Source organism: Pteropus alecto, unplaced genomic scaffold (genome assembly GCF_000325575.1).
Source record: "Pteropus alecto unplaced genomic scaffold, ASM32557v1 scaffold48, whole genome shotgun sequence".
NCBI lineage: Eukaryota > Metazoa > Chordata > Mammalia > Chiroptera > Pteropodidae > Pteropus > Pteropus alecto.
In genome coordinates, this window is record NW_006442110.1 from 2,072,669 (window position 1) to 2,087,130 (window position 14,462).

A 14,462-nucleotide genomic window follows, 5' to 3' on the forward strand; every position below is an offset into this window, starting at 1 on the left:
CCCGGCGCGCTGACCCGGACCCCCCGCCGGCCGGGCCCTCCCTGCCCCTGCCCTGAGCCCGGCCCTCGCCACCTCCAACCCCTCCCCGTGTGCAGTCGCGCCCGCGTCCTGCTGCCCTATCGGTCCAAGAATTGCCACTAGACGCCCCTCAGCTCAGAGGGGGCCTCGAACGTCCCCCCTGAACACATTCACGTCTTTCATTCTGGTGGCTCCAGGAGGCTGGGTCTGTGCCCTGCTCCTCCCGCCCAGCACCCGCCCCAAAGCCTCCGGCTGAGATGCTCCCCCAGCCCCTCTCCCAGGCCTCGGGGCTCTGGCTCTCTCACCCCTTTTCCTCCGCGAGACTCACCAGGGCTGGCGCTGGCCGGGGGAGTTGGTGGAGTCTCCCAGGAGCCAGCCGAGGGGCTGGGCAAGGTGCCAGCTGGGGGGATGGGCAGAGAGGGGAGGGGTCAGTGCCCAGGCCCCTCATCTGATCCATCTGGGCAGTCCCAGATTCCGTCGCACAGCTGGATGGCCCCCACACAGGTGCCATCCACGCAGGACACCTCCCCAGGGGTGCAGTTCACCTGCCCTGCAGCCAGAGAAAGGAGGAGCTGGGCCCAGAGAACGGCCCCTTATTCCGCTTGGGATGCCCCCGCTCACACACCCACAGGCGCCAGCTTCCCAGTGGGAACCTGGATTGGGGAAGGGGGAAGCAGGCAGGTTGGCGCCCGCAAGATGGGCCTTGCGGGAGGGGGTGCCTGGCGCACTGGAGTCCAGACGGGGACCACCCACCAAGACAGGACTCCTCGTCAGCAGCATCTGGACAGTCGGGGTGCCCGTCGCAGAGCAGGGCCGGGGGCAGACACCGCCTGTCAGCACAGGCCACCCAGTCCTGGGGGCACGGGCAGCCCTGCTCATCGGTCCCGTCTCCACAGTCATCCTGCCCATCGCAGAGCTGGGCCAGGGGTAGGCAGCGGCCAGAGCTGCAAGACATCTGCCCCTCCCCACAGCCTGGGGTGGCACAGCCTGGAGTGGGGCAGGCAGGCAGGCTCAGGCCACTGACAGAGTCCCAGAGAAGCCCCTCGCCCCAGAAAGACCAGAACTCCCAGCAGCTAATGGGAGTGGCAGCTCTGAAGCTGCCACAGGTCACATGCGTCAGTTACACACCCAAGGACTGACTTGTCCCTTGGCCACTGCCACGCGCAGGTGAGGACACTCACCTTCCTCGTCTGAGCCATCGCCACAGTCGTCCTGGTTGTCACAAAGCCACTCATGGGGCACACAGCGCCCACTTTCCTGACATGGGGCCTCTCCCTCCGCGCAGCCAGGCGCCAGCTCCTCACAGCGAGTACCGTGGCCCCCACAAAGCCATCGACTTTCCTGGCACGTGCTGAGCACAGCGCCCTGGAGTCAGCCGCAGCACTGGGCCAGCCCCCCCCCCAGGCTCCCCCAAGGCCCCCCACTCACCAGTTCCCGCAGTCCTTCTGCAGCACGGTCCCCGGAGGGAAGAAGCTGCCCCCCGACTCACAGGGGCAGGATGTCGGCTCCACGCAGACTCCTCCTGAGGTGAGGGGGGAGGTGGGGCTCAGAGCGAAGGGCCAGGCGGCCCTGTGCCCGCCTTGTCACTATGGCCTCAAGGCCCCCTCCCCATCGCAGTGCTCCTCCCCTCTGCCCACTCTGACCCTACACACCGTGCAGCAGGGTCCCCTCGGGGCAGAAGCAGCCCTCCACACAGGTGACGGCCTGGCAATGCCACCCGGATTCAGGACCATGGTCATGGCAGGTGGGGGGACACGTGGGGCCACAGGCCTCATACACCTGGCCCCCTTCACACTGCAGAGCTAAGTGGAGAGGAGAGAGGCTCGCGTCACTGAGGCGCAAGGGCAGCAGGTGAGCCGGCCCCCAGGTGACACCACTGGAGGTCCTGGGCGCATGACGGGACTCCCGCTGGAGCCCCTCCCGCGGCTGTTGGCAACGTGCAGGTTCTACAGGGCGGCACGCTTGGCGAGTCTGGCCGAGGGCGCTGGGACGGGGCATCAGGGGCCGAGGGCGGTGCACACTCACGGCAGAGGTCCTGGCTGCGCCAGCGCACGTGGAGCCCGTGCCGGGCACACTCGTCTGCGTAGGCGGCAATAGCCGAGCAGAGACACTCACAGTCACCCCCTGAATCACAGCTGTGGGAGGGAGGGGGCGGTCAGCCCCAGCGGCCCCTCCCCACCCCCACGCGCCCATCCCGCCCTGCGCCCAGGCCCACCCTCTCACCCGCACGCGTCGTACAGGCACCACTCATAGTGCTGCTGCGGGGGCACCTCTGGGTGGCACCAGGCAAAGAGCGACTGCAGCAGCACCCCACAGCGAGCGCGAGCCCAGGCAGCCCGGCGGCTGTTCACCTGCGGGCACAGCGCCGTGGAGCAGCCGGACCCCTCCGCGCACCCAGCCTCCAGACCCCCAGCTCTCCGCAGCTGCCCCCCCGCTCCCTTCCCCCTCCCCTGCCCGTGCTCACGGTGCAGGGGTGCGGCACGTCCCCTGGCTCCGGGCAGAGCGGACTGAGGCGCCAGGAGTGGGCGGCCAGCTCGGCGGTGGGCTCCAGGACCCCCTGGCGGCTCCGCAGGTCGTTGCTGGCGTCCCCATCGAAGTCCCCACACAGCCCGGCCACACGGCCTCGGAACTGCGGAGACAGCTGCACCAGCACCCGGGTGCCTGGGCAGCGAGGGCAGCAGCGGGCAGAGCGTGGAGGAAGGACCCGCCGGCCCCCGTCAGGGCCCGGGCCCAGGGGCAGACCAAGGGCTCCGTTGCACAGGCCGCCTGACCAGACCACGTCCGCAGGCACCACGCCCAAGGTGGGCGGACGCTGGTTCCCTCCGTTTTTGGTGTTCGGGGGTGAGGGGTGATGGGTGGTAATAAAGGACGAAATATGCATTTGGGGGCTAAAGGCGTGCACTGGGGGGGCTACTCCCCTAACTAAACCCAGGTTGGCAGGCAGGAAGTCTCCAGAGGGCCAGATTCCAGCTGGGAACCAGGCCCCGGTGCCCGGAGGCTCAGAGGTGGCCCGGGGCACAGACCAGGCTCCCTCCCACGTGAGGGTATTCCTCTCTCCCTCAACTTCTCACTAACAGCCATTTCTAAAATACCAACTGCTTGGGTTTGGGTGGCGGGATGTTAGATTTATTTTCATCCCTTCTCTCTATAACTTGGTATTTTCTAAATGTGTCCTGGGTGAGGAGATACTGCTTCGGTAATGAACAGAAACACAACATGGGAACACCGACCCCTGGTACGGGGCGAGGTCGACCCCCAGGTGTGTAAGGCAGGCGTGGGTCAGCGGGTGGGGGTGGGGCCTGACCTCCATCCCAGAGCAGCGTGAGGCCCAGGCGGGTGGCGAGCTGCAGGAAGAGGCCAGCACGGCGCAGGCTCAGCCCAGGGCCCGTGTAGACCTTGGGGGGCGTGATGCTCACCCCATTCACCGTCACTGCCCGGCCTGCGCAGGAAGAGGGAGGCCATCAGGCTCGGCCTTGGGAGAGGGCCCCCCAAATCCCCGTGAGGCCCTCCCAGCCTCCCCTCCAACCTTCTTCTTGCTTCTCTAGCCATGTGACCTTGGGCAAGTCATTAGACCTCTCTGGGCCTTCATTTCTTAGAGCCTTTCCAAACGCGGATTCCCACCCAAGAAACCAGCTCCACTGCACAGATGCAAGCAGCGGGGGGCCATGGGGAACCCCGCGCCCCGGCCACCTGTGCAGAGCCATGACGCCGCCCGGTGTGCCCCACCCCCACCCGGCCATGCCACCCTTCGGTGCCACAGCCAGCCACCTCTGAGCATGTGCACGACGGTGCTCTGCAGTCGCACGGTGAGCGCCTTGGTGCAGGTGAGGCCGCTGGCCCCGCAGGGCAGGTTCTGGGCTGACACCGTGAACTGGCCACTGGCCTCTCGCACCAGCAGATATTCGCAGGCCCCGGGGAAAGTGAGGACCAGCCCATCAAATGTCACGTAATGGGGGGCACCCGAGGCCTGGCACCATCCACCACACCGCTGGCCCGTGCAGTGCCACTGCCGGCCCCGGCACACGCTGTGGGTGAAGGCACGAGGGGGAAACAGAGTCACAAGAACAGGGTGCCAGGGCCCTATGCAGAGGAGGCAGCTGGTCCAGGCTCTAAGCAACTCCAGACAGACCTGCAGCTTGCGGGGGTCGGGGGGTGGTCCTGGAGGGCTCCCCTTGCCCAGGCCAATCTGGATCCCCCATCCCATCGATCACCCTAGCCCCCAAGCCAGGAGTCACAAGGTCAGAAGGTTACAGGTCACACGGCCGGGCGTACCAAACATTGCAGTCCTCCTGGATGGTAGCGTTGGGTGGGTACCACTGTCCACCATGGCGACAGGGACAGAGCTCAGGAGGCACACAGCGCTCGTCCTGGGCAGAGGCCAGGGACAAAGAGGCACCTTGTCAGACACAATGCTCTGGCCACTGTTTCGGACAGCCAGGGTAGCAGAGCAGGGCCCCATGCAGCCCCTTCCCCGACTTACCAGCCACACAGTGCCCGGAGGGCAGACACAGCCCCCTGTGCTGCCTGGCGCGCAGGTGTGCTCAGCCCCTGGACTGTCACAGGTGAGGAGGCAGGCGCCGGGGGCGTAGACAAGCTCACCTGGGCAGAATGCCCGCTGTGGGGCGCAGCGGCGAGCAGTGCAGTTCCAGAGGCCCCTCTCCTGGCAGACACTACCAAGGTCAAGGTCAGGAGGGGGTAAGAGCAAGGCCCAAGACCGGCCTCACCTCCGAGCACCTGGTCTGACCTGGGAGAGCCTCCTGAGCCCCTAACATTCACCCAGAGACCTGAGCGTCTCCCCCAACACCCCAGCTGTTACAAGCACGAGGATGGGGACTGTCCCCAGCACCCAGCCAGACCTGGGATAAACACTGTCACCCATTCCTGCCCCAGCTGCTAGGAGGCCATTCTCTGGGCTCTGAGAGTGAACAACCCCCCTCCCAGCCCAGGCAGGAGGGGATTTCACTGAGGTCTCACCCTCGCCCACCAAGTCTTGGACACCGGCCGCACCTGCGCAGGTTCCTACCTCGCCTGTACTTCTCCCTGACCCCTGGCTGAGCCTCTGGACCTCACTCAACTGCAGTTCAGAGATCTGGGTGCTAGTCCTTCATCACGAATAGGCTGTATGACTGCAAGTCATTTAGCCCATGTGAGCCTCAGTCTCCTCGTCTGCAAAATGGGAATAATTCTCCCACTTCCTGTTTTACTTATTATAAAAATCAAGGAAGATTAAATAAGAAAATGTACACAAAAGTGCTTTCTCTGCCGTGCTCTACACTAAGAAGTTATCAGCGTCTGGCCATTTCCAATGCGTGTGGTGCAAAACCCACAGGGCTAGGAGCCTCGACCTTTATGCTTCATCTCCTCACCCCCAACCTCTCTGCCTCACCCCAAAGGTGGCCGCGCTCACCAGCGGTGGCAGTCCTTCATGGTGGCACTGCCAGGGGCATAGCGACGGGCTCCGAGCTGACAGGGGCACAAGCTGGGGGGCACACACTGGCCCTCGGCGTCCCAGAGCAGCCCCAAGGGGCAGTTACAACCAGCCACACAGCCGCCCAGCTCCCCACAGTCTTCTGGCTCCCCACAGCTTCGACCGCACACCGGGGCGCACTCCTGGTACTCCTGGCCCCCAGGACACAGGACAGCTGAGCATAGAGACACAAGCAGGTCAAGGGCATAGCCTCTGCTGCTCTGTCCCCCCTCAGGATGCCACACTCCCTGTGCCTCCGAAAGAAGGCAAGCCAGCACTCTGCCAAGGTCAGAGGTCCTCTTGGGAGCCCTCCCCACCCCCCTGAAAGCTCTTGGGTCCCTCCGAGCTGGACCGGCTGGCTGAGCCGACTCACGGCAGAGGGTCTGGTTCCTCCAGGGGGATGAGGCACCCTCCTGGGCACAGCGTCGGGCATAGGCAGCGAGCACGGGGCACAGACAGTCCCTGCCAGAGGCACAGCCACACACGGCTGCCAAGCAGCGCAGGTGGAACGGCTCCCTGTCCACTAGCCCATGGCATTCCTTGGGGGAAGATGAGAAAATGAGTCAGCTCCTGCCCCAGAGATTCCCCCATCCCCGTTCCCACTGCCATCTCCCTGTGCTCAGCAGCCCTGGCACAGCAGGGAACAGGGCCTTCCCAATAGCCGAGGAGGAGGGCAGGGCAGGTACTGACCCCATCTTACAGGTGAGTACAGGAGGCGTGCCCCCGACTGGCTACCTGGAAGGCTGGGCCATGCAGGACGGCGCAGGCTGTTTCTGCAAAAACGTGGCGCTGAGGGTGGGCGCTGCAGGGGGGAAGCAGGGTGCTGTCCTCTGAGGGGCACCTCCCCTCGCCTGCCAGCTGGAACTTGCTGACGAAGGCAGCAATGCTGGTCTCCACGTCGCCGGCAGGTGTCAGGAAGTCGTCCTGCTGGTTCCAGGTGAAGGTGCCACACAGACCCTGCACCTGGGCCACCCAAGTGGGTGTAGGACGGTCAAATCCCGGCCAGCTGTGGCCTCACCCAGCCACCCCCCTCCCTCTCGGCACACCTGGTGGGCATAGCGGGGGTCCAGGGTGATGTAGGCTGCAGGGTCAGACACCCCCCAGAGGACCTGAGCCCCAGGCCAGCGCAGCAGCAGGAAGGTAGAAGAAGCTCGGGAGACACTGAGGCCCACGGAGCCACTCCAGGGCAGGCCCACGTCCTGCCCATCAGCCAGGACATCTCCTGGAAGAGGGGACCAGTGATGGGGGTGCCCCACAGGGCAGGGCTGGGCTGATGAGGGCGGGCGAGAGCACACGGCAGGACGAGGCTGTGAGGAGGGAAGGACCTTGGGTGGGAGCTAGGAGGGCCCGTGTCACAGTGGGCCGCCCGCACTGAGTGACCCCCGGGAAGTCGCCCGTTCCCCCTGAACACCGCCACCTGGCCTAAGGACCACCCTCAGCACCCGCTTGGCCTTTGGAGTCTGTGCACAGGAGCAGACCCCGGGAAGGAGAGCTGGAGGCGCCTGCTGGCCTGGCTGTGTCCTGGGGCCTGTCCGACCTTTTACAACTATATGCCTTGCATTTTCCCCCCAGGACGAGGCAAAAGGTGCCTTGGAAAATTTCCACAGGACCGTGTGTCTGCTTCAGAGATGGGAAGGTGAGGGGAATAGAGGAGTGAGTTCAGCCGCAGGAATCGGAGGGGAGGTTTGGGGCTTGGGAACCACAGGACGAAGGTGCCGGACAGAGCCGGAGTCCACAGGCAGAGGCACAGTTTCAGGAGGCCACAAGGGACTGAGCCACGGTCCCAAGAGCTACTGGGAACAGAAGGCCTGGTAGGCAGGTACTCTGATTTCTGAGGCTACCTGAGTCCCTGAGCTGGACGTGGGTGTCCCCCAGGGAGACAGAGATGGCGTGGAGGCAGCTCCCAGAGTCGCAGGCCGCATGCTCCAGCGCAATCAGCAGCTGCCCCTTGGCGACGTCCTGGGGTGAATGATGAGAAATGTGGGCTGGTGGGGCAGGGCACGCCTACGCGCATCTGTCCTACAGGACACCTGCAGCACACACCTGGAGGCGGCTCCCTCCCAAAGGAGGATGGTGTCCACCACCTTCCAGCCAGCCAGACTCTGTGGAGTAGAGACTTGACCCTCACAGTGTTGGCGTGTGTGAATGTATGTGTGCACGTGCGTGTGTGCGTGTGTGTATGTATGTCTGTGTGTTGGGTCGAGATGCCTCCCCTTCCTCCCCGTGGGTACATATGTTCATGTCTGTGTATCTGCGCTAAACACATGCTAAATCTATATGCACAGGTATGAGTGTGTCATGTGTGCACGCCTGTTTGTGTCTGCGTGTGTAAGAACATGTGTAGGCCTGAACTTGGAAGTCACCTAATTTCACTGGGAGACACTGGGGAGGAAAGAGGACCCTTATTGGCCCTGGAGTTGTACTGCACAAAGTAGCTTGTGACAAACCCGGCCTGTCTCATCTGTGAGAAAGGACTGTGAGGTTGAGTTTTGTCTTGTGTCCCTGGGGTGGGGTGGCATACGGCAGAACTTTCCCAGAAACCTAAAGAGGAGGCGAGAACCCAAAGAGGAGGCTTTGGGGGTCTGTTGCGCCATCCACCCTACGGAATCCATTCTCCCTCAGCCTTCCCCTGGGTGACTGTGTGTGTTTCGTTGATTTATTTAGAGGTTTCCTTACGGTCACCTATCCTCCACAGCAGCCCTAGGAGGGCCCCTGCTCTGGCAAGTCCCCCTCGCCCTTCCCGGCTCCCAGAGTTAGTCCTCTGCCCACCTGCACCAGGCTGGAGCGGCATCCCGGGCTGCCGCGGAAGAAGAAGCTCCGCCCATCAAAGGTGAGGTAGTGTCCGTCCCCGCCCACCGCGCACTCGGCGGGGCACGGCGCCTGCGCGCAGACCCAGCGGCCGTCCTGGCACACGCTGTGGGCACACCGGGTCGGGGAGCATCATCTGGGTCAGCCCCCCAGGAGACGGGGATACTGAGCTGGAGACGACCTTCCGTCCCCCAATACCCTCGTGCTCGAAGGTCATGAGATGGAGCTCTAGGTCTTTGAGCAAGGCCATCAATTATGCCAGGAGAGGTCACAGGCCACTGGCTCCATAAGGGGAGGCAGGTTGAGGAGACAGCATAAGGGACGGGTCAGAGGGGACCGGGCAGCCTGCGACCCCAGCGAGAGGGCCAGCATGGCCCGCGGACCCACCACGGGTTGCACAGCTGGCGCACGACGTCCCCGGGGGCGTAGCGCTGGCGTCGGTGGTAGCATGGGCAGCGGGAGGCAGGCACACAGAGGGCGCCGTCCCAGAAGAGGCCCGGCGGGCACTCGCAGCCACTCAGGCACTCTTCCCTGCAGGAGCCCTCCCCTCCCTCACCCACTGCGGAGCAGCTGGGCGGGCAGGCTGAGGCGCAGTCCGCGTACAACTGGCCCCCCAGGCACAGGCGCTCTGCGGGCACAGGAGTGGGCTGTGAGGCCCAGGGGCTGCCCTCACCACTACCCCGCACCCCGCTGCCCCTGAAACGCCCGGAGATCAGACGGAGGCCTCCGCCCGCCCCAGAGCGCTCACAGTAGGGCCCTCAGTCGATTCCCAGTTCTGGAGGGACAGGCAGGAGTCCTACCGCAGAAGCCGGGCTTCCTCCAGCGCAGGTAGATGCCCTGCTTGCCACAGTCCCGGGCGTAGCTGGCCAAGGTGGTGCACACAGCCTCCTGCCGGCCGTCTCTCCCACTGCCCGCTGCCGCCCCAGCACAGTAGGCGAAAAGGCAGGCCTCGTGGTACTCAGCCGGGGGGACCTTCGGAGCAGGGCCAGCCCCTCAGCCAACCAGCCTTCTCTTCCAACACTAACCAGCACCTCCCTCCTCTTCAATCCCACCCTGGTTTATAACCAAACACATGTGAGCTGGAAGGGACCTCAGAGATCACGCATACGAGCTGTCTCATTTCCCAGACAGAATACCAAGGACAGAGAGGAGGGCAGTTTGACCAACAGCCCAAAGCGATCCAGAGGCAGGACCAAATGCCCCCTCCGGAATCTCCCTAGCACCCTGTCTTTTTGGCCCCTTCAGTGCTGGGCCGGACACCGCCTCCACCCCACCCATACCTGGGCGTGGCATTCCCTGAATGGACTGTCCAGCAGCTGGTGGCACACATCCTGGGCTTCAGCCCGCAGCTGGCCAGCCTCTGTGTCTGCCTCTGTGCCTCTCAGGGGGTCCTCACAGCCTTGGGCTGCCTCTGCCGCATCCGGACACCCAGGCTGGGGACAATTGGAGTCAGGTCAAGGGGCAGGAATGAGGCACATTAACAAGGACACCAGGAAAATGGCCACTGCCCTCATAGCTGCTTCAAGGCCCCACTGTCATGACCAGCAGCCCAGACGTCCTGGGGCTGCGGGTGGGTGGGGGTGGGCAGCAAAGTAGTATGCCCAAGTAGGGGGCAGGAGAGCCGAGATCACTGTCAACCCATAGGCAGGAGGTTCGATAACTAGCTAATCGATCAAAGCTTCTTGGTGACCAGGTCAGTGAGCGTGTCCCCTGGGTGGTCAGTTCACGCAGGCAGCAGGAGCAGCACCTTACACTGTGCTCCCATGGGACCCCGAGCCTGCCTCTCCTTCCCTGAGGATCTGGGAGAGGGCCAGGCCTCATCACTTGAAGGAAACAGAGCAGAGGCTTGGAGGCATCAGAGAAGCCGGGAGCGGGCAGGCAGGTGGGGAGCAAGGGACCCCAGGCTCCCCAAGGCCAGCAGTCTCACCTCTGAGTCGGGGAGCCTCCAGGAATTCCCAAAGGTAGCAGCTAATGCAGCCAGCCCCCCGCCTGGCTCCGAGAAATCATCTGGGGAAGGGCGAGGCACAGGTGCTGTCAGAGGCCTTGGGTCCCCTCTTCCCTCCCACACCAGTGACCTCACCACGCCCCACTTACCCTCAGGCCGGCCATTGTAGACCCCACAGAGGCCCCGAGTCTGTCCCTGGAGCTCATGGTCCACGGAAATGGAGATCGAACTGGACCTGTCCAGCCGCACTACAACACCCAGGCCGCCTGCCAGCACCAGCCAGTCGCCTTGCCACTGCAGGCTCAGCCCTGGGCAGGGGCAGGAGTCACACGCCGCCCCTCCCACCATCGCTTCGGGGCTCAGACTGCCCAGGGAAGGGAGGAGAGGGTTCTCGCAGGTCTAGAGATGCCTGCAGTTTATAGTCTTCAAAGCAGACTCCACGGGTTACCCATCACAGCCCTTTCTGAGAAGCTCATGAACACAACGGATGTGCTCTTGAGAGAGTAAACTACAAAACACGTGCGCGTGCACGTGCGAGTGCACATACACACGAAACCCCATGCCTGCCTCCCTCCCTGCATCCCCACCAGGACAAAAGTTCTGGTAGGGGACTGTCCCAACTAGTAGCATGAAACGCACTGTGGGAGGCAGGTGGGGAAACCGAGGCTCAGAGAGGTTAAGGAGTTAAGTAGAGGGACTTGCCCAAGGTCACACTGTGAAGGGACTATTGAGTTGCAGGGGTGGGGTGGGGGACTAGGTCAACAACCTCTGGCTTCTCAGCTGGCTCCCACATTTCCAAATGCCTCCCAAGAGCAGTGGGGGTCAGTGGCCGGCTGCTCTCTGCTGCCCTTCTGAGCCCCACCCTGGGGGCGGACAGACTGTCCCTTACCAGGGAGCAACCGAGACTCCCCGTCAGGTACCAGCTGCCCGTTCACAGAGACATCTCCTCCCCGGATGACCACTTCTTCTGGTCCCATCATCACCCGGGCCTGGGGCGGGAGCGAGTGCATCGTGGACGAGGTGTCAGCATCTCTTCCTCCCACATCCAGCTCCCGCCCTGCGTCCATCCCCATCTCCCTCCCTCACCAGCTGACAGTGCCCAGGCTGGGGACAATGGCCCCTGGGCTCGAGGTGGACAGCCCAGGTGGAATCAGCAGCTCCTGCCAGCAGGTAGGTGCAGCGTCCCAGGAAGTGGTAGTGGCGCCCGTCAAAGGTGCGGTAGTGGAAGCCGGACCAGGTGGCACAGGTGGCCGAGGGACGCGGGCGCTGGCTCCAGAGCTGGGCCACAGCCCCCGGCATGGGCTGCAGGAGGGCTGGAGAGGGGGTGCTACCTGAAGGACATGCACCACTGTGAGCATCTGAGTGTGGGGGAGGAGGGCGGAGGAGGTGGGACGCAGGTGGACAGGCACGGTCACTCTGGTGGGCAGGAACAGGGAGGGGACTCATCTGAAAGGACAGGGGAGGGGCACGGACCCCTGAGGAAAGGTTCGGAGCTCAAGAACTCCATGTGGGAGTGCCTGTGGGGGGAGCAGGTGACAGCCGGGACTCTGCCTATTGGCAGGCTGGGGGCCCACCTGGGAGCTGTTGGCTGGAGCAGCTGAGGCAGGCCTGGGAGCGGCCATCCCTCCAGCTCTGTCCCCAAGGCAGGGCACAGCATTCCTCCAGGCTTCCTGCAGAAGCATTAGCCGAGCCTGTCCCAGGCTGGCAGTGCCGCGTGGCAAAGCAGTGGCCCTCTGCGTTGGCTTCTGCAAGGGCTATGGGGGGTAGAGGGGGAAAAATGGGGCAGACCCAATCCTCCAGCCTGGACCAGCTTCCTTCCCCAGGCAGCCCGCTACCTCCGCGAAACCACAGTTCTGGGCTAACCTCAGGTACTTACCCAGGGTGCAGTGGCTGCCCCCCCAGCCTGGGCAGCAAGCCCTCACCGTCCGGTTCCATGCAGCGGGCCGGGTTTCTGGGGGCCTGGGTCCACCAAGCAAGCAGAAGGGAGGAAACATTAGTGTTGAGCCCAGCCTCACCTCCAGGAATGGCCTGGGACGGTCATTCAATCTGGCCACCTCCTCTCTGAGTGGCTTTACTGTGTGCTTGCTCTTCTTGGTCTTCATTTCCCCATGTGCAAAGTAAGATGAACTTGGGGAGGCTGACTGGAGGGCAGGCATAGGCAGCAGGCATGGGATGCCCACACCGCTGTGTCCACTCCCACCTGCCGGCCCTTTGAGAACCCGCCCAGACCTACTTCCCGAAAGCCTGCTTCTCCAGGTCACCTCCCAGGCCGCCCCAACTCTCAGGCTCCTGCCCTCTTCTTGCTTGCTCTGCGGCCAGCCCAGGCTCCCACCCTCACTCACCTGTAGATGGGACAGAGCCCCGCGCGTCCACTCCGGGACAGGTCCAGCCGCCAGCCCAGGCGCTGGTAATGGTAGAGGCTGGTGCAGGACACCAGGTCCTCCTGCCGGGGGGCCACTTCCTCCTCCACCAGGATGGTCTCCGTCTGCTCACACCATCGCCTGCTCATGAAGAGAGAATGACAGCTGCTGCCACTGTCCCCTCTGTCACCAAGAAGCCCTGTCCTGTGATCCTGCTCCCTAAAGAGCCAACCCCCAGGGAAGTTAGTGAGCTGAGGAGGAAGCTGAAGCTGGGAGGGGAGTCTGGGGTCCCACAGGGTCCCAGTCATGAGGCAGGAGGAACAAAATCTTAGTTGCAGGGGGGGTCCCTGGAGAGGGATGCTTACCCGTTGGTAAGTGCCCATGCTACCCCAAAGAGGAGGGCAAGGAGCAGCATGGTGCCCCCCACAGGTCACCTCGGGGGGACTATGAGGCTTAGGGGAGCAATGTGTAGCAGAGGAGCAGAGACCAGCGCTGCCTCCCCCACCACACTGCCGGCCGCGGCAGCCCAGCCTCAGTGTGTCCCAGGCAGCCGGAGGGCAGTGGGGCTGGGCGGGCTTTATCTCCGGCCCATGTCCCCGGGCACCAGCTGCCGGGCACCAGCTGTCGGGAACCAGATTGGACTTGCCTGCACATCTCACAATCCCCAGAGGCCAGCTCTCCCTGGAAACAGTCCCCTGTCGTGTGTGTGTGTGTGTGTGTGTTGTGTTGTGTTGTGTTGTGTTGTGTCTCCCCCCCCAGGCCACAGCCAGCCGCTCTGAGCCTCTGATATTTCCACACTTCAGGCCCTGCCACAAATCAACGCGGACTCTGGGCAAAACGCCGTTCCTTTCTGGGTCTCGATTTCCTTACCAGTAAAAACTCCAGGGGCCTCCCAAGGATGCTTGGGTGGGACTCGGGGTTCCACAAATACTTTGAAATTGTGTGTGTGCGCACATTTTTCTGAGGACAGTTCCATAACTTTTATTAGATTCTCAAGGGGGGCACGACCCCACAAAATGTTCAAGAGTCCCATGGCCAAATGACGGATATGGTCTTCCAGCCCTAGAATTCTGACTTTATGATTCCCTCCTGTTCCCTTTCTTGCCTCCTCCTGTCCCGTCTCCCTCCGGGCACTCTGGAAGTGAGGGTCAGTGAGCAGCAGGACCTGTTTCCAGGGAGATTGGACTGTGTGGATGACTGCCTGGGTCCGCCCAGGTCTCCTTCCTTCTGAGAGTCTCCGAGGGTCTGTGGGGTCCAGAAGCAGGAAGCCCAGGCAGTGGAATGAGAGCAAGCCTCAGGGAGGTGGGAGGAGTGGTGGGGGCAGGAGACAGAGGGGCCCTGGGGGCAAAGCAGCCGGATGGGATAATCCCAGCATCCGTCTGGTTGGAAGGAGGCAGCAGCAGCAGGCGCCTGGGGGAATCCTGCTTACATCCTGGCTGGAATGTGGCCGGGGCCTCAGATTCTGTAACCCTCCATCCCCAAAACCCGATGTCCCTCCAAGCAGCCCACATAATCACCCCACCTGAGGTGAGGAGTCTATGGGGAATCAGAGCCTCACTAGGCATTTCTTCCGGACCCACCATTGTCCCCAGGGCCAAGAGAAGGTGCTTCCTCGGGAACCTCTCCAATGAGGTCCTCAGCAAGGGCATGGACACCCTGCGGTTCTGTCTCTCACGTAGCTCACAGGGACACTCTCCCCTCACACTTCACGGGCTCACACTTCCACTGCAGGTAGCACAGGGAGAGACACAGGTGCTGACGCCCCACCCCAGCACGCGGTAACGCGTTCTGCTCCCAGGGCAGGCTGTGCGCTGACTCGTCCAAACAGCCCCCCCAAGAAAGACAGAAAGGTCTTTCGCAGCTG

General features: G+C 63.4%; 1 protein-coding gene across 1 annotated transcript in view; it reads right to left on the reverse strand.

Moving 5' to 3' along the window:
* SSPO (SCO-spondin) overlaps nt 1–13,013 on the reverse strand; it is a 46,904-nt gene extending 33,891 nt beyond the window's left edge. The window contains 29 exon segments of the mRNA XM_025039004.1: nt 347–568; nt 772–1,005; nt 1,200–1,369; nt 1,447–1,540; nt 1,671–1,820; nt 2,044–2,153; nt 2,242–2,369; nt 2,483–2,679; nt 3,323–3,457; nt 3,787–4,043; nt 4,291–4,385; nt 4,499–4,688; nt 5,426–5,660; nt 5,859–6,024; nt 6,221–6,448; nt 6,532–6,707; nt 7,327–7,444; nt 8,255–8,399; nt 8,681–8,921; nt 9,094–9,265; nt 9,574–9,726; nt 10,221–10,300; nt 10,388–10,546; nt 11,128–11,227; nt 11,325–11,569; nt 11,813–11,992; nt 12,115–12,197; nt 12,581–12,739; nt 12,964–13,013. Of these exon segments, the coding sequence (XP_024894772.1) occupies nt 347–568; nt 772–1,005; nt 1,200–1,369; nt 1,447–1,540; nt 1,671–1,820; nt 2,044–2,153; nt 2,242–2,369; nt 2,483–2,679; nt 3,323–3,457; nt 3,787–4,043; nt 4,291–4,385; nt 4,499–4,688; nt 5,426–5,660; nt 5,859–6,024; nt 6,221–6,448; nt 6,532–6,707; nt 7,327–7,444; nt 8,255–8,399; nt 8,681–8,921; nt 9,094–9,265; nt 9,574–9,726; nt 10,221–10,300; nt 10,388–10,546; nt 11,128–11,227; nt 11,325–11,569; nt 11,813–11,992; nt 12,115–12,197; nt 12,581–12,739; nt 12,964–13,013 (4,672 nt within the window).
* Nucleotides 13,014–14,462: the final 1,449 nt, after the last annotated feature.